The sequence below is a fragment of the Sminthopsis crassicaudata genome, chromosome 2 (assembly GCF_048593235.1).
Source record: "Sminthopsis crassicaudata isolate SCR6 chromosome 2, ASM4859323v1, whole genome shotgun sequence".
Lineage (NCBI taxonomy): Eukaryota > Metazoa > Chordata > Mammalia > Dasyuromorphia > Dasyuridae > Sminthopsis > Sminthopsis crassicaudata.
In genome coordinates, this window is record NC_133618.1 from 371,152,901 (window position 1) to 371,178,811 (window position 25,911).

At 32.8% G+C, this 25,911-nt stretch overlaps 1 protein-coding gene across 2 annotated transcripts in view; it reads left to right on the forward strand.

Moving 5' to 3' along the window:
- The window catches only part of CDC42BPB (CDC42 binding protein kinase beta), a 156,275-nt gene that overhangs the window by 78,799 nt on the left and 51,565 nt on the right, over nucleotides 1-25,911 (forward strand). For both annotated transcript variants that reach the window (XM_074291198.1, XM_074291199.1), the window contains 10 exons: nucleotides 1,497-1,745; nucleotides 6,855-6,934; nucleotides 10,098-10,264; nucleotides 10,374-10,493; nucleotides 15,149-15,282; nucleotides 17,392-17,634; nucleotides 19,067-19,177; nucleotides 20,681-20,925; nucleotides 21,047-21,152; nucleotides 21,539-21,663. In XM_074291198.1, coding sequence (XP_074147299.1) covers nucleotides 1,497-1,745; nucleotides 6,855-6,934; nucleotides 10,098-10,264; nucleotides 10,374-10,493; nucleotides 15,149-15,282; nucleotides 17,392-17,634; nucleotides 19,067-19,177; nucleotides 20,681-20,925; nucleotides 21,047-21,152; nucleotides 21,539-21,663 — 1,580 coding nt within the window. The remainder of the gene's footprint in view (nucleotides 1-1,496; nucleotides 1,746-6,854; nucleotides 6,935-10,097; nucleotides 10,265-10,373; nucleotides 10,494-15,148; nucleotides 15,283-17,391; nucleotides 17,635-19,066; nucleotides 19,178-20,680; nucleotides 20,926-21,046; nucleotides 21,153-21,538; nucleotides 21,664-25,911) is intronic.

Below are 25,911 nucleotides of genomic sequence, written 5' to 3' on the forward strand. Positions count from 1 at the left end.
AATTAACCTTCAAATAATATGTGCCTAACATTTCAGTAGCCAAAAAAAAAAATCAAAATATTCCCATCAATGCAATTTAATGAATCTAGACAAAAACTTTTCAAACTTCTTTTTAAAATACCTAGAATTTAGAATTGAAAATCACATATAATTTAAAAATGTCAATTCTAGGATATGCATTTTGCTTTGAAATGCTATCTGAAATTTTTTTGGAATATTGCATTTTTAAGATTTTAGATCTAGAGAGCAAAACCTGCATCTTATCTTGAGTATTCTTTCATATTTATAGTAAGTGAGGAAGTATAAGTAGCTATTCTCTATGGCAAAAAGTATATGATGGAAAATTATTGCTAATTGCCAAAGGTTTAAGTTACAGATCAGTGTTTCAATTAACACCTAACATTTTCACTTAATCAAGTCATGTTTTTCTGAGAAGTATTTGGCTGTGGCTGTCATTTAAATCCTCAACTTTTAATTGTTATATATGTTTGAATAGAGCAATGATTTTTAAGGTATTAAATTATGAGAATTCATTAATTCTAGGTAAGATTACCCGTAGGTCCTTTCATCTCTCCTTTTCATTTTGCATATCTCTCCACCCATGACACCTCTCCTCCTTTACAGATAATTATAGGTTATCATTACCCACTTTATAAAATTACTTAACTTCCCAAAATAAAGTATTTCACAGAAAATTTAGACACATATAGAAAGGGTATCAGTAGATGAAAAGGAGGGGGATATATATTGATTTTAAGTGATAATTTTTTACCTGACATAGAATATAGAAATGTAATGTTTGGGCTAGCTTTCTGGAGGTCCTCCAGAAAGGCCTTGGTCTCAGCAGGATAGACACCATCAGAAAGGTCAGGAATAGAGTTCAAAGTATTATTGTCTCCTTCAGTCTCCCAGTTTTGAACCAGTCTGCTCCATAGTCTCTTCCAGCAGTCTGATTCACAGTCTGAATGACTGTCCCCAATTTCTTCCAGTCTGCCAGTCTCCTTCATGTGCAGGAGGCAGGAGAGCCACCATAAGGATAGTCAAAGATAAAATATCTGTCTTCCAGTCTTTGTTGGCCCTTATATATCTTATTGTAATTACATCATTACAGCATACTGATTATGTGTGAATTTAGAGAACCATTAAAATCACCATACTAAATACTAAGTATATATGTGAACTAAAGAACAATCATCTCATCAATTCCACTGAGTTAACACTTTGTTTCAAGTATACTTCTCCAAAGTTCCACCCTCTACATAGAAGTTTACATTTTTCCAGATAACAAATCTTAAATAAATCTGAAAATTCCCTTTGTCTTTTATTAGTCTGGGTTGGTGTTTAGTTACCATTGCAAAATGACTTTTTCGACTTTTTTGAACTAGAACTTCAACTTTGATTACTATTGTCTATAGTTTTTCACAAAACTTGGCATTCCTTTCAATATATGTATCAGCATATATCTGAATAAATGTTGAACTTAATTTTTTTTGTAGGAGCGATTTCAGTTTCCTTCTCATGTCACAGATGTATCTGAAGAGGCAAAAGACCTCATTCAAAGACTCATCTGTAGTAGAGAACGCCGACTAGGGCAGAATGGAATAGAAGATTTCAAAAGACATGCATTTTTTGAAGGAATAAATTGGGAAGACATACGAAATCTAGAAGCACCTTATATTCCAGATGTTAGCAGTCCTTCCGATACATCAAATTTTGATGTAGATGATGATGTGTTAAGAAATCCGGTAAGCATAAAAACACTGCTTTATTATTTACTGTATAGTTTCAAGTGAAAGATACATGCCTTTTTTTTTTTAAAAGCAATTGGTTTCCAAAGATAAATTTTGTGATTTGAAAGTTTGGTCAACTTGTCCTTTGTACTTTCTCTGAAGTATTGGTTTAAGAATTTCACTTATATTTTTCATGGTAGCTATTCTGAAATACTTCTATGTTTTGATTATCTATATACATATAAAATCTTGTATTTGTATTTTTTCCCTTTGTGTGTATGCATAGGGATATATATATATATATATGTATATATATGTGTGTGTGTATGTGTATATATGCATGTATATATATACATACATATGTGTGTGTATATGCATGTATATATATACATACATATGTGTGTGTGCGTGTGTATGTATATATGCTACCTATTGCTATTCTTGTTCCACCACTTGAGAACTGTGTACTTATTACAGAAATTATATTTGCCCCATTTCTTCATCATTAGATTGTGGATAACTGTACTACTTCACAGATTTATTTTGAGGAAAGCACTTAGTAAATCTGAAGATCCTGTTTAAATTTTATTTGGATGTTATATTATGGACAAATTTAGATTTTTTGAGTTACAGAAGATATAATCAAGTATGGATAACAGAATCAATACACAGCCTTTAAGAATAGTGTCAATTTAATTTGATAAATATTTATACCTTAATGTGTATAAAATACTTTGCTTGATTCTGGGCATACAGAGATAGCATCAAAGTCCTTGCCTTCAGGGAGCCCATGTTATACTTGAGGGTTGATGAGGGATATAAAATGTATACAAATGAGTATGGTAAAAGGAAATTGGGGAGGAAGAAAGCTGCAATATAGGGAAATCAAGAAAGCCTTTGAACTTAAGAATTAGACCTGAGTCTGAGTCTAGCTTTGATGGAAAACAAAAATCCTATAGACATGAGAAGAAAGAACATTCCAGATATAGGGACAGCATATGAAAATTCTTAGAGAAAGGAAATGAAGTATTAAGTTTGGAAAATAGCACATAGTCTTCTTTGGCTGGTATGTAGAGGTTGTGAAGGTTAGTCCCATGGAATAAGGATGGGAAAGTATGTAGGAATAGTAATGTTGAGGGCCCTTAAATTTCTATCTTATCCTAGAAGTAATGTTCAGTTTTAGTTCATCACAGAGATGATACTGGTGTTCTCATTTTAAACAAGAGTAGAAGACAGGATGTAAAGAGGACTGATGTGAAAAATAAAGAGGCATACTTGACAAGATTGATATTGATAATTGTTGGGATAAAGGGAATAATAGGGAATAAAGGGAAGGGAAAAGTCGAGAGTGATTCAGGGATTATGAATGAATTTGAGAAGGAGTTGGTGTACTCCATAAAATTAGTGACCTTTTAGTGGGAAAGCTAGTTAATTCTGTTTTGAATGTGTTGAGTTTGAGATTCTGAAGGGAAATATCTGAGGGATAGATTGATAGATTGATGGCACAGGACAAGTATGGGAGAGACATTAGGACTATATATTTATATACAACACACATGTATATTTATATTACATAGAAACATCTATTTCTTTAGAGGTAATATTTGAATCCATGAGTGTGCAAGTTATAGTATAGGAATGGCCATACATATAGTGAGCCAACGAAGGCTGGTAAAATTCTGTTTGAGGGAGGTAGAAAGTTGTCTATATTTCAGCTATATTATATGCCAAAGTGAGCAGCTGTAGATATGAGAAATTCACAGGATGCTATTTCCAAGAAACAAGCCAGCAGTAAAAATAAGTGAGCTCAAATGTTTATTCAAGAAGTGTACAGTGTATAGGTAACAGTCAAGAGGAGGTAGATGCTAATGCAGGAAAGGAAATTTGACATTGTGAGTCACTGAGAATTGGTCAGATAGAACTAATGATTTCAGTATGACTCTGTTAGCATACACCTTATTACAAAGGAATGGAATAGAATGGATAAGAAAAGATGAATTTATTGCTTTTGAAAATTAGAAAAATATTCATCTGACAAAATCCAGGAACCAGAGGGGAGAAGTATGGTAAGAATAGAAGAATAAAGATCAGTGGAAAAAGAGATAGTAGTAATATTGTCTTTGGAATGGTAGATATCTTGGAAATAAAATGAGGAAATAAATGAGTCTGGGAAACATGACATAACTGACACAGAAGTTTGATAGGGGACTTTACTTATCTAAGCTTCTGGTGGAATTCTGCCTCTGAGCTAAAACCAAGAGCTAACATTATGTAAAATAGAGATGTAAGGAGTAATTGATCATTGGGGTAGAAATGATTATGACCCTGGGAGGAATAGAGAGGGACAGTGAATACTCTGTCTTCGAATTTAGGAGAGAAGATAAGTTTGTCATGTCCTAGATATAGGAAGAATAGAATTCAGAGGAAGTTGAGGTAGAAGCTTAATTCTAGAGGCAGAAATCAACCCAGGAGGGGAGGAAAAAAGGGAAGAAGCTAAATATTAACTAAGTGCTTAACTATGTACCAGGTAACAGCTTAGTGCTAGTGCTAGTGCTAGAATCAAAAAAGAAAGTCCTTGTTCTCAAGGAGCTTATTTATGTTTTGAGGGAAAGATGACATAGTGGAGGAAGCTGAAAAGCTGGAAAGTTAAGTTGGGAGAGTGGTAGATGAAGGTAACCAGGCCTGGTTTTAAAGTTCAGAGATTAGAAGCAGGGCCAGGAGAGGAATGAAGATCAGCCTGTGCCTGTCCACAAAATGGAAGCCACTGAAGGAATTCACTAATGGGAGAAGGGGTCAGATGGGTATTGCAGAGCAAGGGGCCCCCTGCCACTGAGGGATGTTGTAGGATGAGACAGTGGCACAGTCATGGTTTTAAAGTCCAAAAGCCTGGGAGAAGAAGAAGAGAAACAATTCTGATGAGGAAAAAAAGAGTGTACTTGATACAAAAATGTTCAGGGACCTCATCACCAAATCCAAAATTTAAAAAGACAAGTCCAGGAAATGAAAATGAGGTCAGTTAAGAGAATGGATACATGAGGATATGAGAACTCTAAATTTCAGAGTGAACTCAGTTTAACATGGGACTCTTTATTTTTTGAGTTCTGATATTCACTCTGAATTTCAGGTTGGTAATTAGATAATGTCCTTGAGGTAGGTAACACTTTCCCTATATTGTAGATAAGGATGCTGAGGAACAAATCAAGTAATCTGTTAATGATGGCAAGGATTCAAACAATCTAGCTATGTCACAAATTTTTAAAAATTAGGATTAAACTATAGAAAATGCTTTATAAATTGTCACACATTATATAATAAAGTCAGCCATTATAGCACCTAGTTCTTCTGTTCTAATGCTCTTTCCCTTAGTCAACAAAGAGGATAGTCTAATGCCATTTATTAGACTTCTACATTTACTGGATTTGCAATGAATACAATATGTTTTGTCTATATAAGAATGAGCCAAGATGATTACTTAAAGTAATCATCTATAGGCTAATAGATATCACTGAATTTTAGAGACATGCTTTATAATTTGACTTTTTGGTTCTATAATTTGTTTAATGTGATCTGATAGAAATTTTGTTTTATATGATAAGTTGAATTCAATTAATTGGACTTTATAGCTTAAAATGACATTTTTTCCATAATAGGGAAAATTATTTTGCTCCCATGTTATTCCTGTTCTCAATCCAAAACAAATGATATAGTTTAGGAGTAAAATAACTGAAGTTTAGTTAAATGAACATGCCTTCCCAAAAGTAATTTTTCTAAAAAGTATTTCTGCTTCCTGAAGTAATTAATGTGCCATTTGTTTTTTGTTTTTAAGAAATTGCTAAAGAAGTCTTTGCTTGACATGTTGGATCTTAGATTTATAACTAGAAGGGGCCTTAAAGGTCATCTGGTCCAGTCTATTTGTTGATGATAAAAAAGCTGAGCTACAGATTACTTTATTCTTCCAAAGTCACATAGCAAATAACACCAGAATTAGAATCCAGTTTTATGATTCCAAATCCAGATCTTTAGCCTTTTTTTTTTTTTTTTTTTTTTTTTTTTTTGGTGTGTGTGTGTGTGTGTGTGTAAGATTTCTCTGTTATTTTTCTTTTTACTAAATCTTAAAGAAACTATTATATCACGGCTTAAACTAAATAATAGAGTTGAAATGGACCAAATCCTATGTGTTCTAATCACTCCAGACTTGCAATTTACCTAATTTCAGGCTAAAAACATTGTCCAGTTTGATGAGAACTAGGATTTATCTTCCACTTCAGCTTTAACACTCACACATTTTAGCACTTCATATATTACATTAAGCAATTACATAATAATCAGTAAAAACCTCTTGACTAGTTGATCTTTCCTTAATGACTTACTCTCTAAAGTGACTTGTATTTAACTAGGAATGGCAAAATTTGGAACTTCTTGCAAAATATAACATGTGTTTAGAATTAAATTGCAGGTGTCTTACAACATTTATTTTTAGAAAGTAAACAGTTTATTTTCTAAGCTTATCGGGTTGTTTTGATTTCATATGGCTTACTATTAATCAAAAAACAATGGTGTTTACTAACCCTTGTGATTGTGGGCAAATGACTACACCTCTCTAGGCTTTAAGAATAATAGCTAATATGTTTCATTTAATTTTCACAACAACCTTGTGAAGTAGGTGCAATTTTTATCACCACTTTACAGATCAGGAAAGTGAGACAGGTAGAGGTTAAATTACTTGACCAGAATCACATATTTTGTAAGTAAGTGCCTGAACCTGGGTTTGAACTCAGATCTTCCTAACTTTATTCCAGTATTACTCTAATAATCTACACTCTAGTCGTCTACAAGTTTTCTTGTCTGTAAAATGAAGTAATTGGATTAAACTCCAAGATGCTTTCCACCTGAAATCCTTTGAGCCAAGTGGAAATATCTAGTGATCAAGTGGTCCTATTCTTATGGTTTTTTGTTTTTTTTGTTTTTTTTGTTTTTTTTTCAGATACACAATCAAAAAACAAGAACTAAAAATACAGGGTTTCCCCACCCCCCACAACATTTGTGGGGGGGTTCCCCCCCTTTCTTTTTTTTTCATTTGAATTTGACTTTGTTTTTTAATTTGAATTTGTTTTGTTTTTATAGGAAATAGTACCTCCTGGTTCTCATACTGGCTTTTCTGGATTACATTTGCCATTCATTGGTTTTACATTTACAACTGAAAGGTATGTCTTGATTTATTACTTAAAGATAACAGATTAGTAACTTGGAACTAATTTATTGAATGGTGTTAGTATTAATGCTATTTACTAATAATATCATAAGAGTCAGATACTATCAGTAACAGAAGCAGTGAATTCTAGAGTTTACTCATAAGAAAGTCTTTCAGAGTTATTACAGTAAAAATCAGACCCTCTATTTCCTACTTTCCACTAATATTGTTAAATCTGTAATTTGTTAGATTTCAGATGCCAGAATAAAAAATAAAATGATCAGAAAAATTATCTTCAAAAGCTTTGTCTGTGAATCAAAACCATTTATAAGAATTGAATTATATCTTTCATTTCTATTAGATACCATCAAAGATGAAATAGAATAGGAGAATCTTCACAAGACTCTACTGTCTAGGATTTTCTCTCATTTTAAAATAAAAAGATGTCTTGAAAGAGAGGTTGTGTTAGGAAGGAAGTATTTAAAAGCCATGTAAAATTTTTCTAACAATCAGCTCTCAATTGTTATGTTCAGTTTATGGAAAAGCTCTTCCCAGAAAGATCTTCCATTGACAGATGTAGAAAACCTGCTTTATATAAGGCAGGAGTATTGAAGGAGATGTTATGTCCAAATTAAAGCACTCTACTCCCAGGAGAAAACTAAAACTGGAATATACCAGTCTTTGTAGAAATCCTAAGATTGTTGTACCTTGGAGAGCTCCATTGTCCATATATTATTGACAAAACATAGTACTTGTCTTTGCCAAGCCTTTTGTATAAAAAAGAGAAATACTGAATCTGACTTAGATATGTACCTTTCCTGAAACATGATGTTAGTTAATAAAACAAAGAAATTCATGTCTTCCTTTAAAAGTCACATAATTAGTTGTCATATTAACTATTTTTTAGACTCTTACAACAGGAAATTAGTATCAGAAACAACTTAGATTCTGAGCCCAGTGTCCTTTCTTTATATTCCTTCTTGTTTTTTCATATAGACCTGGCCATGTCACTTCTATTCAACGGTTTTGAATAGTTCCCTATTGCCTGGTAGACCTTATCTGCCATTTTCTAGTGCCTGCCATATTCTGGTATTCTCTTACCTTTTTCTTCCATATACTTTACAATTCTAGCCAAATTGGACAACTCTTTACCTCTTGAACGTACCCTGATTTTTCATATATTTGTATCATTACTTAGGTTGTTTCCTATGTCTATAATGGTCTCCTTTGCTTTTCTAAAACACAACTTAAATGTGGCTGTCTTTACTTTCCCAATACTTTATTTTGCACATTAGGTGCTTTCCAGAGCTGTACTGAAATTGCTGTCACCAAAGTTACCCTGATCTCTTAACTACTAAATCAGGTAGTTTTTTTTTCCTTAAGCTTCATAATTCTTAAGTTTTATGAAACTATAACAGTATTGATTATCCTCTCTTCTCTTGTATTTTTTGATGCTTATCTTTTGTCCTGTTAGCATCATTGTCTCAGTCTTATTTCTATTCCCTCTTGTTTCTCTACCTTGTTGGTAATTTCATCTGCTCACATAGGTTGAAGTATTATTTCTATATAAATGGTTACTAAATATATATGTATAATCATAGTCTTTCTTCTGAACTTGTTCTGTATCATCATCTATCTACTGTGTATATTTTGGATCTTCTTTAGAAATCCCAAATTCAACATATATAACATAAAACATAATATTTTTTCCCTGGAGCCCATCCTTTTTAAAAACTTGTGTTTTTATTCAAGGTGCCATTTTCTTTCTAGAGACCAAATCCTTAAGCACTAAATCCTTCTTGAGTCTTCCATTTATCTGAATCTTACAATATCCCTTTACAGGGACTACTACTCTAGTTCATTCCCTCATTCCTTTTTATCTGGATTACCCAAACTCCTAAAACTATTGTACCCTCTCTAACCCATTCTTCATGTAATTGCCAAAATAATCTTTTTTCAGGGATAATTCTCACACTTGCCTGGCGAAAAACCTTAAATGACTTCATATTATTTCTAAGATAAAATGGAAACAACCTTGCATCCAAGACATTTTACAGTGTATATCCTCATATATATAGTCTTTTCTAGATCCCAGAATCTTTTTCTTCCTTTAAGAGTGGATTTAGGGGGCAGCTAGGTGGCGCAGTGGTCTCGGGGGGAGGGGGAGAGATTGGATTTAGGTGTCATATTTTTGGTGATGCCTTCTCTAATCTCTGCCCCATTTCTCTCTCTAAAGCTATTGATTTATCACCCCCAAAATTATTATCTTCTTATATATACATATTGCAAACAGCATTCTCCTTTCCCTTCAGGAGAATGACAATAAGCTCCATAGAGGCCTGGACTATTTTATTCTTGTCTTTGCATCCCCAGTGTCTAGTATGGTGCAAGAGCAAGTGATAGGAGCTTAATAGAGGTTTGTTAAATTGAATTTACTATAATAGATTAGATGATTATAGTTATTTGTATTCATTTTATCACCCTGATTGATAGACTATTAGGTCCTTGAGTTACAATAACTTTTCTAAACTTTGTTTACCTAAAACACAAGTAGAGGCTTAAAAAATTGTTTGTTGAAATTCCTATTATTGAGTAATTAACATCAAATTTAGCATTTCAAACTATCAACCCAAATGGTAAATGTCATGAAATTTTTTTCTCTTCAGGTTAAATTCAGGAGGAAAAAAGTTTTTATTTTGCAATTCTAAATTAGTACAAATGAAATTCATTTGTTTATATGTATCCAGATTGTTAAAGTTCTATTTTAAGAAATTATACCAGTTGCTTGCATTTCATCCCATTATTAAGTTTCTAATAATCAACAATTAAAAATAGTTATGACAACAATCATATTTTTTGGCTTCATAGACAATAGAGCCCTTTAAAAGTATTTTTTTTTTCTTTTTTCCTTTCCTTTTTTTTTTTTTTTTTTTTTGGGGGGGCTGGGGTTAAGTGACTTGCCCAGGGTCACACAGCTAAGAAGTGTTAAGTGTCTGAGATCAGATTTGAACTCGGGTCCTCCTGAATTCAAGGCTGGTGCTCTATCCACTGTGCCACCTAGCTGCCCCACCTTTAAAAGTATTTTTAAAAATCTTTATTTGATTTTGCAATTCTTAAAATATTTAAATTTTTTTTTGTATTAGATTTAAAAAATCTTTTCTCTTTAATTTTTACAGCTGTTTTTCTGATCGAGGTTCTCTGAAAAGTGTAATGCAATCTACTGCAATCACCAAAGATGAGGATGTGCAACGGGATCTAGAGAACAGCTTGCAAATTGAAGCATATGAAAGAAGAATACGAAGGTTAGAACAAGAAAAGCTGGAATTGAGCAGAAAATTACAAGGTCAGTTGTGAAAATGTTTTATAGTCTGTAGCAGAATAAATTTTGTTATTTATTTCCAAATTAGCCAGAACTTAGGTTCATTCTAATATTTTTCTTTATTCTATAAAAGAATCCACACAAACTGTACAGTCCTTTCATAGTTCAGCTCGCTCTACAGGAAACTCAAACAGAGATAAAGAAATCAAAAAGTTAAATGAGGAAATTGAACGGCTAAAGAATAAAATATCAGGTATGTATTTTGATTTTGATGTATAGCACTTAAATGTCTATGTTGGAGTATCAGATGTTAATCTGTCCAGGCTGAGAAAAATTGCATATTAAATTCTCAAAAAAATCAATGAAATGAAAAATAGTCTCAAATATTTAAATTTGAGTGGTATTTGTCAATAGATCAAAATAATCTTATCTCCAGTTGCATTGGTTTTAATAAAATACCATTCATTGTAGTCTTAGAAAAGAAAATTTGACTTAAACTATCCCTGTGAGGTTAAGTTGTCCCATTCCTTCTTTAAAGAAATTTGGAGTTAATGCTAGCACAGTGAATAAAATCACTGCCAAATATTCCAAGGAGACCAATATTACAAAGAGTCCCATAGATATCTAGAATATTTATAGCAGCATTTATTGTATCATCAAAAAATTAAAAACAAAATTGGTGCTTATCAGTTTGGGAATGGCTAAACAAATTGTAGTACATGAATGTAATGGTGTATTACTGAACCATAAGAAATGATAATTATGATTTCAGAGGTAGAAAGACTCGAGACTTTTTTTCAATCATCTTTCTTGACCTGTCTTGACTATTCTATCCTTGTTCTCTTCCTATCTATTTGATCTTTAATTCTCAGTCTCCTTTGCTGCTGCTTCATCCACAACTATCCTAGATTCTCTATCTGCTCCCTTTGTACTAATTCATTTGGTAATCTCATTAGTTCCCATAGTTTTAGTTATCATCTCTATGCCGATGATTTTCAGATCTTTGTAGTTCCCATAGTTTTAGTTATCATCTCTATGCCGATGATTTTCAGATCTTTGTTCAGCCATAACTTCTCTTTTGACTTCTGATCTTGTCTTTCTTTTTAGCATATTTTGAACTGAATGTCCTGTATACATCTTAAACTCAACATGATTAAAACTCAACTTATCTTTCTTCTTCAAATCCTCCTCTTTTCACACGTTGCCAATTACTGCTAAGGTAATGACTTAGGTCATACTTGAACTTGGGAAGATGGTTTTCCTGACTCCAGTTCTGGCATTCTATCTACTGTGTCACCCAACTGTCCTTAATTCTATGTATTTCCTATGTGCCCCCCAAGTTCACACTCTCATTGTATAATGAGATTACTGTGATAGTCTGCTGATTGCTTTCCCTTCCTCAAGTCTCCTCCCACTCTTCTCAGCTGTCAAATTAATTATCCTACAGTGTAGATGTGACCATTTCATACATACATTTCCTTTCCCTCCCCCTCTATACATTGCTCCAGTGACTTCAAGACCAAACATAAAGCCCTGTTTTCATAACCTCACCCTCCTTTCTACCTTTTTGGTCTTCTTATACCTTATTTCCTTCCACATATTCTGGGATCCAGTGACACGGCCTTCTTGATGTTCTTGGAATGAAGCACTTTACTACTTATTTTCAAGCATTTTCTTGGCTTTCATTCATGCATAGAATGTTCTTCCTCTTCCATTTTCACCTCTTCCACTTTCACCTCTTCCACTCCCTGGTTTTCTTTTAGACAGCTCAAGTCTCATCTTTTGCAAGAAGCTGTTTTCTGTCCTTTATCTTAGTGCCCTCTCTCAGAGACTATGGCTAATTTTTGATGTCTCTATCTTGTTTGTACATAATTGTTGGCATATTGTCTTCCACTTAGACTGAGAGCAAGAACTGTTTGATTTTTGTCAGCACTCAGCACAGCCTGGCATGTCGTTAGATGCTTAATATATGCTGACTGTATTTGGTGCCTTTTATTGCCATTTGGCTTGATTTTTCCACAACTACTAATACCCGATTAGCAGAATTCATTGTGTAAATTGCAATTATCTTTTTGCAGGTTGAAAATGAACTATATGTGATCATAGCGCTATAGATTTAGATCTGGAAGAGACCACAAAAGTCATCTAGCTTAACCAGGACTAATATTCAAATCATGGTCCTCTGATTCCAAATCCAATGTTTCTTCACCATTGTATTTTTCTTATCAAGGGCAAAATACGTTGTGGTAAATTCAATTCTTACCTAGCAGCATTAGAACTTTCAGAGAATAGAAACCCCAAACTGCCTAGCTAGAAGTTTAAAGAAAGGTCATTTGGAATCAGTTTGCCTACTTCGTAGTGACTGGGGGAAAAAAAAGAAAAAGAAAAATGATTGACCATTAGCATCATGTAAAAGGGTCCAGAAGAGGGAAAAGTCAATTTTTTATATAACCAACATTAAACCTGGACTAAGCTAGGAACTTTTTTTATGTCTTTAAAGTTTGACTTTATCTGTCAAGTGGCATCTTGTAGTGGGAGTCAGCAAATCATCTTTTGTTTGATCTGGAGGTTTCCGTAAGAGATTCTCCATATCCCTGCACTCTTTGTCTTCCTTCCTCCTGATCTTCCAAAGGAAGTTAATCTACTCAGTATTGGCACTCCATCTAAAATAGAGTTGCCCTAGATTAGAGAGTAAGTGATTCAAACCTCTATTTATAATCTTCTTTTAATCTGGCCAGCCCTAGATAGGATTGCACTCTAACCAGTCATTAAACTAGGGCACTGTCCTGACTAGGGTAGGCATTTTGCCCTGCCACCCACCCTCACTTTTTCTTAGGGAATAATAGTAATGATCTAATGCTACTGAAAAGAGTATGACTAAATTGTACAAATATTAAACTTTTTTGTTTTGTGGACCACTTTGGCAGCCTAGAGAAGCTTATGGACCCCTTTTTGGAATAATAATTCTTTTAAATGAATATAATAAAATATATAGGATATAGTTACAAAAATATTTTTTTAAAAAACATACAGATTCAGAGATGTTTAGGTTAAGAATTCCTGATAAAATATCCTAGATACTAATAGAATCACAAATATCCACTCTTACAAGTCTGAAATAGCCAGCCTAGATCCTAAAATCTTTTCCATTGTTTATAAGTCCCTACTTTATATATATTTGTGTCAATTCTGTGGCCTCCATATCCAAATCTTTACTCAGCTCTACCCTCCCCTTTGTGATCTGTAAAAGCCATATTCTGGTTTTTTTTTTTTTTTAAATTGTCCTTTCTTTTGCGTTCTTTCTTTGACACTCCATCCATCTTCTTGCAGTAACAAGAAACTTGCTTTCCCTCTCATGATAATTGAATTCTTGGCTATTTTTTCTACTTGTAAGTGTAAAATCGTTTTTCATGTCACTAGACACACTGGTCCATGATTGTACAGTTATGCTTTTTGCCTATCAGTTCTACTGGGGAGGAACTCCTCCATCATTTCAGACACTTCTCCCTTTGAGGCTTACTCTATTCAATTGTATGATCTTATTTAGATAGCAGTTACTATCCCCCAGACCTTTCCTCAATCTCCCACATGTTAGTATCTTTTTCTTTCCTCTCTTAACCCCCTGATCCAATTACTTTGTATGTATTTTGTATATACCTGCATGTTGCTTGCCCCACTAAAGTGTAAATTTCTTACCAGCTGGTACTGGTTTCATTTTTGTCTTGGCATCCTGAAAAAAATGAAACCGGTATCAGCTGGTAAGGAAACCACTTAAATTATTGATGGTTTGTAATCACTTTAATAAGAAGCGAAATTCTTGGATCTGAAAGTAGAGCAGTTTAGTAACTTTTTGTACATAATTCCATTTTTTCCCCCTAGAACTTTTGGTCCAATTCACATATTTACTAGTAGTAAATAATTTTGTTTATCTTCCTATAGACTTTTCATCATTAGCTTTTTCTATCTTTCACAATCTTCATCATTTTGATAGAGATGAGATTTTAATTTACATTTCTTTAAATTATTAGTGATTTATGATGTTTTTTAAAAAGTAATTGTGAATTATTTATTTTGAAAAATATTCCTATATTTTTGACCTCATTTCTTAGGTATTAGATTAGCTGGCTTATAAAATTTTGTCAATTTTCTATAGCTTTTAGATGTCAGACTTTTCTCAGAGTTAACATGGCACAAAATTGTTTTCTTTTTCCCATCAGTCCTTTTTCTTTTAACTATGTTGATTTAGAATCTTAAAAATAAAAATTTTCTTTTATGATTTCTTCTTTTTGTTCATACCTGAATTTTTCCTTTGATCATAATAGTAAAAGATAGAGATTTCTATTCTTTTCTGATTTTTATGGTGTAGTTTCTATTTTTGATTGCTTATCCATTTAAAACTTATTGTGATATTGTTCTAAATCAATTTTCTGTCAGGCTGTTTTTTTTTCTTCAGTAACCTTTGTCACATTGTGCTTCCTGCCACCTCCCCTGTCCTGTTTTGAACCTAGGATAGACAGTAGGAACTTAGCAAATACTCTGGTTGATACACTAGCAGCTATTTTCAAGATCTTTACTTATTAGGCCAGTTTAGATGCAACAGAAAGAACCTATATATTTCCACATATTTTACATGACTGACATGCTAGCCTTTTTTAGTTTGAAAAACTTAGGGTAAGAGCAAGATTTTGATCTACTAAGGCCAAGAGTATGTCAAAATAAAGATAGGAGAAAAGGAACTATTAAGGTTACAAAATTTATTATAACTTGTTTGAACATATACGTGTGTGTGTGTGTGTGTGTGTGTGTGTGTGTGTGTGTGTGTGTGTGTGTGTGCATTTAATGAATGGGTACATACACATTATTCAATCTGTATAAAGAAATAAAAAATTGAGTTTAACTTTTGTCCAGATTCAAATAGGCTAGAGCGACGACTTGAGGATGCAGTGACACTTCGCCAGGAGCATGAAGATTCCACTCACAGACTGAAGGCCTTAGAAAAGCAATTGCGTGTCCTACGGCAAGAAAAGGAGGATATGCAAAAGGTAGCCAGGATTCATATTCTCAATAGAGGAGACACAAACCCATTCTAAACCCATTTTGAAAGTGATTGGTTTACATTTACTTAATGGCATGTTCTTCAGAAGTTAAAAAAAAAAAAAAAAGTTTTCCATCATAATCTATAAAGTATTTGAGCATTCAAGTTATTCTCAGCATAGCCACTCATCTAAAGAAGCAACTTTATGTTTGAGTTCTCTTATGCTATCACAAAAAATTTTATTCTGTAATAACAGGAAATTCATAAATCTTAGCCAGTCAAATAAATCTGATGTGTAGATATATAAAGGATCTGTGCTTTCATCAACTTGGGGAATTCTAGACTTTATGATTTTTTTTCTACCAGTGCGAAGACAACCTATTTCCTTCTAATTAAATTCTACAGAATTAATCAAGGCACATAGAGATTAAGTGACTCTCTTAGGTCACATAGCATATGTCTGAGGCAGATGTGTCTTTCCTGCACCAAGCCATCTCTGTATATAGATCAGGAATTCTTTTAAAATAATATGCTGTGACTGCTTGTTAGGCTTTGTTTTTAAGTTTTAGTAGAGAAGAATAAAATGTCTTCTCTCATTCAAGCTATGGCTATATTGGAATTTCAGGTTTATGTAGAGCTACAACTTAGTTTTGCTTTGCTACATGAAGCCTGACTCTGTCTTTACCCGTTCTTTGAAATTTGTCTTCCTTGTTAAAAAAAAAAAAAAAAAAAAAAAAGCTTATACAAGAAGTTATCTGCGCCAAGGTTGTTTTTATTTCAACTACATTATTCTGTTGTTTTGCCATATGGTAGATATTATAGATCAGATGTGTCAAACTCATGATCCTTAGGCCTTAACCAAAGCTTCTGCAGAAGAAACCATATTACAATGTAATTGGGAAATGTTTAACAAAAGATATAAAAGTACAATACAGTATAAATAATATTAATTTGTGGTTTTCTAAGTTACTATATGGGCTGTGGGGATCTATTTCTATTTAAGCTTAACACTGCTGCTATAGATGATTGTCTAATTATACCATCAATTTTAAATTATTCCATAATATGACAAATGATGAATGCCTTGGTAAACTTTTATAGATGGTAAATTTTTATAGATGTTTTAATGGATGAAGCTCCTTATCAAAAAGAAAAATAATCCATCTTTTTTTTCCCTTTGAAGGATAGAAGATATATTTCATCCATAAAATTTTAAACAAATTAATTTTGAAGTAATGTTCATATATTATATGAATTTTGCATTTTTATTCACTTAAAAGTTTAATGTATATGACATTTCATTGACCTTCATTCCTCTTAATTCCTTATGATGTTCCTAGTCACCCTGGTCTTGTGATTTGTTTCCTTATCAATCAAGGATTTATTAAGTGACTACCATGTGCTAGTCATTGTACTAGATACATAGAAGTATAAAGACAATAAAGAAACAGTTTTTGTACTCCAGAAATTTTTATTCCATTGTGAACTACAACATATACATTCATAAATATATACAATGTAAGTACAAAGTAATTTGGAAGAAGAGCTATCACTAGCTGTGAAGCATCAAGGTGGCACTTGAGATGACTTTTAAAAAGAAGCTAGGAATTCTAAGAGGTAAAAGTGAGGAGGGCGTGTATTCCAGGAACCTTAGTAAAGATTCACTGTATAAAACCAAAGAGACAAAGAGTTAAAATATATGTTCAGAACACTAGGTAGTCTGTTTGGCTAGATTGTCATGTGCATAAAGAGTAGTAATTTGTAGTAAGCCTGAAAAGATGAGCTGAATCAAGATAGAGAAGGGATTTATATGTCAAACATAGGAATTTGTATTTGATCCTAGAGGCATTAGGAAGCACTGCAGTTTTTCAAACAAAGTTCAGTTCAAAGATGTGCTTTAGAAATATCACTTGAGTAGTTTAGTGAAGGACACATTGGAAAAAAGAAGAGATTGGACCACAGAATCTTATGGGAAGCTATTACAGGATTCTTATTGAGAAGTGTTGAGGTAGGCTGGTAGTGAGTGGAGAGGAGAGGACCAGGTTGTTGTCTTTCTGCAATTTAAAGAGATTTGATAAAGAAAATTCTTATATTCTTTATATTTTATATTCTTTAGCAATTGGTTGAAGCTTCAGAAAGATTAAAATCTCAGACCAAAGAACTTAAAGATGCCCATCAACAGAGAAAGTTGGCTATGCAGGAGTTTTCAGAGCTTAATGAGCGGATGGCAGATCTTCGGTCACAAAAACAGAAGATATCTCGACAGCTTCGTGACAAAGAAGAAGAGGTGGAAGTAATCATGCAGAAGATTGATTCAATGAGACAAGAAATCCGTAAATCTGAGAAGTCCAGAAAGGAGGTAGCATGGCATATATTTAAATATAATATATTGTCTTTAATCAGTCTTGATAAATCAGTATATTCTCAAAACATTCTTTTTTTAAAAAAAGTAATGCATACATAATTTTTAAATAGTAATCTTAAATTTTACTTGAAGCCAAAAACTGATTTGCCAAAGTAAAATATATATATGTGTTAATATATACATATACATGTATCATATACACATACATACTGTACCTTTCATCTTCTATTTTTCATTTTGAAGCTCTTTATTGCAAGAGTTCCTATATACTAATTATAAAAAGTTATAGAATAAGGGGTTATAATTGGAAGAGGACTTTAGAGTTTATCTATTTCAACTTCATAGCTTTTATAGAATCCCAGAAAGTTCACCTTAAAAAGAATTTTAGAAACTATCTAGTCCAGCCCCTTTGATGAGAAAATAGAGAGGTGCGCTGACCAATTCTGGGTTCCCTAGTTTGTCACAGAAGCAGGATTCAAACCCAACTCTTTGGATTCCAAGTTCAGTGCTCTTTCGATATACCACACTGTTGCTCAGTTCAAGAAATTAAGATCCAGAGGAAGGGAAATAATTTTTTATATACTTTACTGGCAAATAAGTACTTTTGCAACATATTAAAGTTATGTCCCACTTGAAAATTTTAAATTATATAAGCGCCTTTAAAAATTTTTTAAAGTAGAACATACTTTAATATATAACAAAAGTACTTATTTACTAGTAAAGTATTCCAAAGTTGTATAAAAGAAAAATGGAGAAACAAGAATTAATAAATTTATATTCTTGCCATTTGATTACTATAGATAATCTGCATTGTTATAAATATGAAGATAATAGTTGGTGCTTATGTTCTTAAGATAAATCTTCAGGTTCAAAGTATATTTTATTTTTAGCATGTTAAATTGTAATACATTTGCAAGATTCATTTTAATCTTTATGCTTAAAGGCTTTCCCACTTTCCCAATTCATTTAAATGTGAAATTCATTTAAATTTTCTTTTAAATGCTTTTATGTTGCAGTATTTCCCTCAAAATATATTTTTTTGGCCATAAAAGCTTTTGTTTACTTCACATTCAAAGTTTTTATTGTATTCTATTGAACTGTGGAGAATTATCTGTCCTGTACCTTTGACCTTCAATTAAGGATCAGTGTTTTATAGGATAAAATGTCATTTTTCTTAGTTATCATTTTTCCATAAAATCTTATTCTTCAGATATAAGTCATTGATTTAAATTAGAATCTTTGTTTAACTTCAGATAAGCCTTTCTTTTTAGGCCACAAAAATATATTTTTCAGTCTTTGGCTGTGGTAAGAGGTAGAATAAGCTTCAGGATTTTAGTGTCTTTGATTTCTCTTTAGAGAGAATGAATTGGTGTAGTAAGCATTACTTTTTAATAAATAAATATCAAACACCTTTTTCCTTTGCTAGCTGGAATCTCGTCTTGAAGATGCAATTGCAGAAGCATCAAAAGAACGCAAGCTTCGTGAACACAGTGAAAGCTTCTCTAAGCAAGTGGAAGGTGAACTGGAGGCACTTAAGGTGATTGTATTTTGTTTTGTTTTGTTTTTGTTGAGGCAACTGGGGTTAAGTGACTTGCCCAGGGGTTACGGAGCTAGGAAGTGCTAAGTGTCTTGAGACCAGATTTGAACTCATGTTCTCCTGACTTAAGGGCTGGTCCTCTTTCCACTGTGCCACCTTGCTACCCAATAGTGATTGTTTTTAATTGGAAATAAGAACAGGATAAAATAAGTAGCTGGATCTGCTGTTGTAGATTGCATAAACATCAGGGGCATATTAGTACATTTTGCAGAGATCTACAAGGAATTGTAGTAGACAGATGTTGGGAGATATGAAGACATGGTCCTTGCTTTCACCAAACTTCCCTTTTTTATCCTTTCAATTCACATTTTTTCTTTTTCTTTTTATATAAAATTATATTTTATAATTGTTCTTTTAATTTGCTATCAGAACATTTAAATTTACTTTATATTAAATTGTATTAAGTTTAAACTTAATGCAGAGTTACCCTACTCAGTCCTTAGAAGGTAAAGAGGAGCTGCTAGCCTGATCACTGTTTTGGAGGAGGGCTAGGAAGAAGTGATTAACTATTAGAGTATGTAAACTATGTAAACTAAGTAGTTTAATTGGTGAAAGTGTGGGACTGAAGCCAAGTGGAAAGATATCTTTAAGAGCCATTTCAATTTTATATTCAGGAAAAATATGTATGTAGCCACAAATTTTACCCTTAAGTTAATACAATCTTGGAGTTTAAAGTGATTCCATAGGTCATTTAATATAATACCATACCTGAAGTATGAATTGGCTCCTAGTTGTATGCCACTGGAGGACCACATGAGAAGATAAGGATAGTTCATTGAAAAACATTGGAAAAACAATTTAGAGCTTATGCTGTAGTATGATAGTTCAGGATTGCAGTAGTCATATAGTAGTAGTACAGGGCTAACAGTGCCTTGTATTCCATTAAAATAAGAAAGATTTTCTTTAGAGAGAGGGGTGCAGGGAACATTTTTATAAATTTTTGCTTGAGTACTGATACTTAAATTGATATTTATATCATGCTTAACATCTCATTTGAATAAATGGAAAACCATTTAAGTACTTAATTTGTGCTTAGCATTAAGGTAAGCATCAGAAATATAATTATCAAAAGCAACACAGTCCCTGTCTATAAGGAAATTAATATTCTGATAAGGAAGAAAATATACTTAGGAGAATAGTAGCTAGAGAGAAATCTTTTGGTTTGGAAAATGCTAAAACTTTAAATGAATTTGGGGAATGGCAAACTGGAACTGACTAGAAAATGGTGAAGGGAACAATATAGGTACTTCAGGTATTATCACCATTTTACAAAGAGAGCCTCACAAAAGAAAAAGGATCTTAAAGAGTTTGAGATTTATGTGTGTTCTATAGTTAATAAGTATCAGAAGTGGACCTTGAAACCATGTCACTTAATGTATCACTTTCTACTACATCATATAGGTTTTTTTCCCTATTTTCTGAGATTTTAACTATTGTCTCCAGATAAAGCAAGGAGTCCGTGGATCAAGTGTTACTTTAGAACATCAGCAGGAAATTTCTAAAATAAAATCTGAACTTGAGAAGAAAGTTTTGTTTTATGAAGAGGAACTGGTCAGGCGAGAGGCCTCTCATGTCTTAGAAGTAAAAAATGTGAAAAAGGAAGTGCACGATTCAGAAAGTCATCAGTTAGCACTACAGAAAGAGATCTTGATGTTAAAAGATAAATTGGAAAAGTCAAAACGGGAAAGGTAAATTTCTATGTTCATTTAAGAAATGTCCTAAAATGTACTCTGCTGATCCTGAATAATATTGACTCATTGATATTAAGTTTTAAGCTTTTTCATGTTTTCCCTTCTATTGATTTCTTAGACATAATGAGATGGAGGAAGCAGTAGGAACAGTAAAGGATAAATATGAGCGAGAAAGAGCAATGCTGTTTGAAGAGAACAAGAAATTAACAACTGAAACTGAAAGGGTAATTAAAAATTTATAATGATTACTTTTCATGAATGTTTTAGGCTTTTGTTGATATCTTTGAAGTTTGTTATTTTAGTGGTAATCATTTTTGGAATCAAGTGAGCATTTGATTTAGCCTTTTAAAGGGCTCATATTTGAATTACGAGGAACTGTTTGGTTTAACTTAAAAAGCATTCATATAACTCAAAACATTTAACCTTGAATTAGAAAATAAACATGGTTTGTCATTAATTTGGGAAATTTTAATAATGAAAAATTAAGGAAAGAATTATTTGAAATATTAGTTCAGTTGTTGCAGAAAAAGCCGCCATATTGTTAGTACTAAGCCTGTTCTTGAATAACATCAATTTCATTACTTTTATAGTAAAAATTATTTCATTTCAGCTTTGTGCATTTGTGGATAAACTAACAGCTCAAAACAGGCAACTAGAAGATGAACTTCAAGATTTGGCAGCTAAGAAGGATTCAGTTGCTCATTGGGAAGCTCAGATTGCAGAAATTATTCAGTGGTATGTGCAAGTTTAAAATCTCCTAGAGATCTAAACAATGTGCAAACTTTAAAAAATAAGTCAAAATTATCTTGATGAACATGTGCAGTGGACTTGGGAGTCAGTTCTAGGTTTCAATCTCATCTCCAACCCCTTACTAGCAATGTGACAGTAGAGGGAGGGAAGAAAATAAATATTACTATATGCTAGGTGCTATGCCCTGCAAATGGAAGCAAAAAATAGACAGTGTTTCCTCATGGAGCTTTCATTCTAATTGGGGGGAAAACGATACGTAAAAGGAAAATAAAAGGTGGGGAAAAGAGGGAAGAATTGAAGATTTTTAAATTTATGTAATCAAGAACAAATCCTGGAGGGAAATGAAGGCTGGGCAGCTGACCTGGCCCTTGCCTTGAGGTCCCAGAGGAATTCATTTTTGGAATTGAAAAGACCACAGGTAGTTGGATATTTTAAGGTGAAGAGAGTTCAGGTACTTTGGGGGGTAGGAGGGAATTCCAGAATAAAACAGCAGTTTAGGTGTGGCTTTGAAGTCTGTAAAGTCAGGAACAAAGCTGAGAAGTGAATAAAAGCAATGGGCAAGGTTTCTTAGTGCCTGGCTTTTCTTCTTTGAAAAATAGGGAGGATAATACTTGTACAACCTTCCCTAAAGGGTTTAATTCAGGAAAATTTACTAAAATGCCTACTTTGTGCAAAGCAATATGCTAAATTGTAGATGACTTAGAAAGCTTAGAAAAGACATTTATCCCTGTCCTCCTAGAGTAAGAGATTCTAGCATTTTAAAGACATGGATCCATTCTGATGGATATGGCTCTTTTCTATAGTGATTCAGGCCAGTTCCAATGATCTTGTTATGGAGAGAGACAACTGCACCCAAAAAGACAACTTGTGGGGACTGAATGTGTATCACAACATAGTATTTTCACTATTTTGGCTGTTTGCTTGCATTTTGTTTTCTTTCTAATTTTTTTTTTTCCATTTTTGTTCTGATTTTTCTGTATAGAAGAATTGCACATGTTGAACTTATTGGATTATTTACTGTTTAGAAGAGAAGGTCGGGGAAGGGAGGGAGAAAAAAATTGGAACATAAGGTTTTGTAAAGTTGAATGTTGAAAACTATACATATGTTTTGAAAATAAAAAGCAAAAAGGAAAATAACCACACATAAGTATAAAAAAAAGGAAAGAAAAAAAGAAAAGGCATTGAACCAACAGATTTTTCCAGGCTTATCTTATAGTACAAATTGGATTTGTTCATTAATACTGTTTCTCTTAACTCTGTCCCTCTGATTTGCTTTCCTCTGTATTTGGAATACAGTTCCTTTTCATTTCCCCTTTTAGATTTCCTAATTCCTGTCAGTTTGAGCTCTACTTTCTGTATGAAAATTTTTGATTTAGCTGCTTTTCATCAAAATTACCTTTTATTTGTTTTTGCATACTCTTTTGTGTGTACATATTGCCTCTTTTGAAGAATTTGAAGAATGTTAGTTGTTTATTTTTTTTAATTTCTCTTTTCCTTTCAATAGTATTTTATTTATCCAATTGCATATAAAGTTAGTTTTCAACATTCATTTTTGTAAGATTTTTAGTTCCCAAATTTTTCTTTCTCCCTCATTTATTTCCCCCCTTCCCAACATAGCAAACAATTTGAGAAATGCTATACATATATAGATATTTTAAACATGTTTCCATATTTGTCATGTGAAAAATAAATCAGAACAAAAAGGGAAAACCACAAGAAAGAAAAAAAAAAGTGAAAATAGTATGCTTCAATCCTCATTCAGTCTCTATGGTTCTCCCTCTGGATGTAGATGGTATTTCTCATTCCAAGTCTATTAGAATTGTCTTAGATCACTGCTTTGATGAGAAGAACTGAGTCTATCATAGTTGATCATCACATAATCTTGCTGTTTGTGTATACACTGTCTTTCTGGTTCCACTCACTTCATTTAACATCAGTTCATGTAAGTCTTTCCAGACTTTTTCTTCTTTTCAGCCTGCTCATCATTTCTAATAGAACACTGATATTCCATTACATTCATATATTCAGCCAATCCTCAGTTGATGGGCATCCAACTCAATATCCAGTTCCTTGTCACTACAAAAAGATCTGCTACCAACATTTTTGCACATGTGGGAAATACAGAGAATATTTCATTTGTCTTTTTGTTGTCAGTGCCTATTATATAGGTATAAGGAATGAAGCTTTGATTACTTTGTTTATGGGGACCTCAAGATATCAAAAGTAGGTCTTGAACTCAGGTCTTCCTGACTTCAAGGCTGTTGTCCTTCTTATACATAGAAAGCACTTATTATAGATGCATAAAGGGAAATACGGACTTGAGTGCTTTATTAAGTCCATGAATAAAGAGATCATTGTTAACTGGGAATATTAGGAAATGAATCTTTACAGAAAAGTATCTGAGTCTGACTTTGCATGGGGATTTTTCATTTTGTTTTTTGTTTGTTGTCTGCCAAGTGGCTAATAGAATACTATACATAAGTTGTTGTTGTTTTTTTTTAATAATTTTTTCACAGTATATATGCATGAGTAAATTTTTTTTTATAATATTATCCCTTGTATTCATTTTTCCAAATTATCCCCTCCCTCCCTCTACTCCCCTTGATGACAGGCAATCCCATACATTTTACATATGTTACAATATAACCTAGATATAATATATGTGTGTAAATACCATTTTCTTGTTGCACATTAAGTATTAGATTCCGAAGGTATAAGTAACTTGGGTAGATAGACAGTAGTGTTAACAATTTACATTCACTTCCCAGTGTTCCTTCTCTGGGTGTAGTTATTTCTGTCCATCATTGATCAACTGGAAGTGAGTTGGATCTTCTTTTACATAAGTTTTTTAAATAAATACTTACTGGATTAGATTGGAATTCTCTAGATAGAGGGGAGTTCTAATTTATAGGAAACTATAAAGGGAAAGATAGACAGGTAAAATAGTACCAGGTTTTTTAAAGTCTTAAATGTAATGCAAAAGAATTTAATGTACATCCCTTAGGTGATGTGCATCCTAGTGCATGGTTTCAAGGAATATTTTGATATGATTAGTTATCAATGATTAGTCAGGCAGTTGTATGAAAGATGATTTAATATGTTGAGAGTGATGGTAGAAAAATCCTTCTGGAATTTATGATAATCTAAATAGGCAGTAAGGAGGGCCTTGTCCTAGAAAGTCAAACTAGTGAGGCAGGAATAGATGGGAAAAGTATTACAAGTGTAGAAACAACAGTTTTTGTCAATGAATTCGATATGAAGTAGGACGACAGAAGGGTAAAAATTTCCATAAAATTTTAATATTTGAGAAAGATGAGATGAATGACTAGGACCACTGAAATAATGAAGTTAGAAGGAACTGAAAATTTGAGTGAAAAACTTAAGTTCCATGATCCTATCTTTTGAGTTTAAGGTACTGATTGCAGGTAGAGAAGAGAATAGGCATTTATATAGCATCTACTATATACTAGTTACTGCGCTAAATGTGTTACAAATTTTATATTATTTAATCTTTACAATAGTAAGTGCTATTACATTACATTTTACAGTTGAGGAAACTGAGACAAAGATTGAATGGTTAATGTCTGAAGCCAAATTTAAACTCAGGTCTTTTGACTCTAGGTCCTGTACTCTTTCTACAGCACCACTTAGCTCAGGTAACTGTGTTTATTTTAGAGATAGGGATGTGGAACTTAGAAGAGAAGTTAATGTTGACATTCTAGATTTGGGAATCATCTGCATAGGAATCATCATTGAATCCATTGTAGTGAAAGAGATTTTTCTTTGGAGAGGGTATAGAGAAAGAAAAGAAAGATACCTCAGGATAGACCTTGGAAGAGCATCCATGCTAAAGAATCAGGAATCCTCAGATATCTTCTAGGATTATCTTCTTAGTGAAGTAGGAAGGTGCTATAAATATTGGAGGTGGAACTGTGGTTAGGCTCTAGAGCAGTGAAAAAAACATTCTGTATGGTCATTGTTGGGACCAGTAAGTCATTAAAGTGGATGGTCAGAAATTCAAGAAGGACTGAATTAAGGGGTCAGAGGTCATGTTGAGGACATAGAATAGATTAATATAAATGATGGAGTGAGAGGTACAAAAAGATATGGAATTTCAAATTTCAGAGCCTTAGAAGTGCTAAGAAATCTATGAGCTTATGGGTGAGCATGATTATGCAAGAAGGAATAGAGAAGGAAGTTGACCTGTCCAAGGCTTTGAAATAGATATCAGGT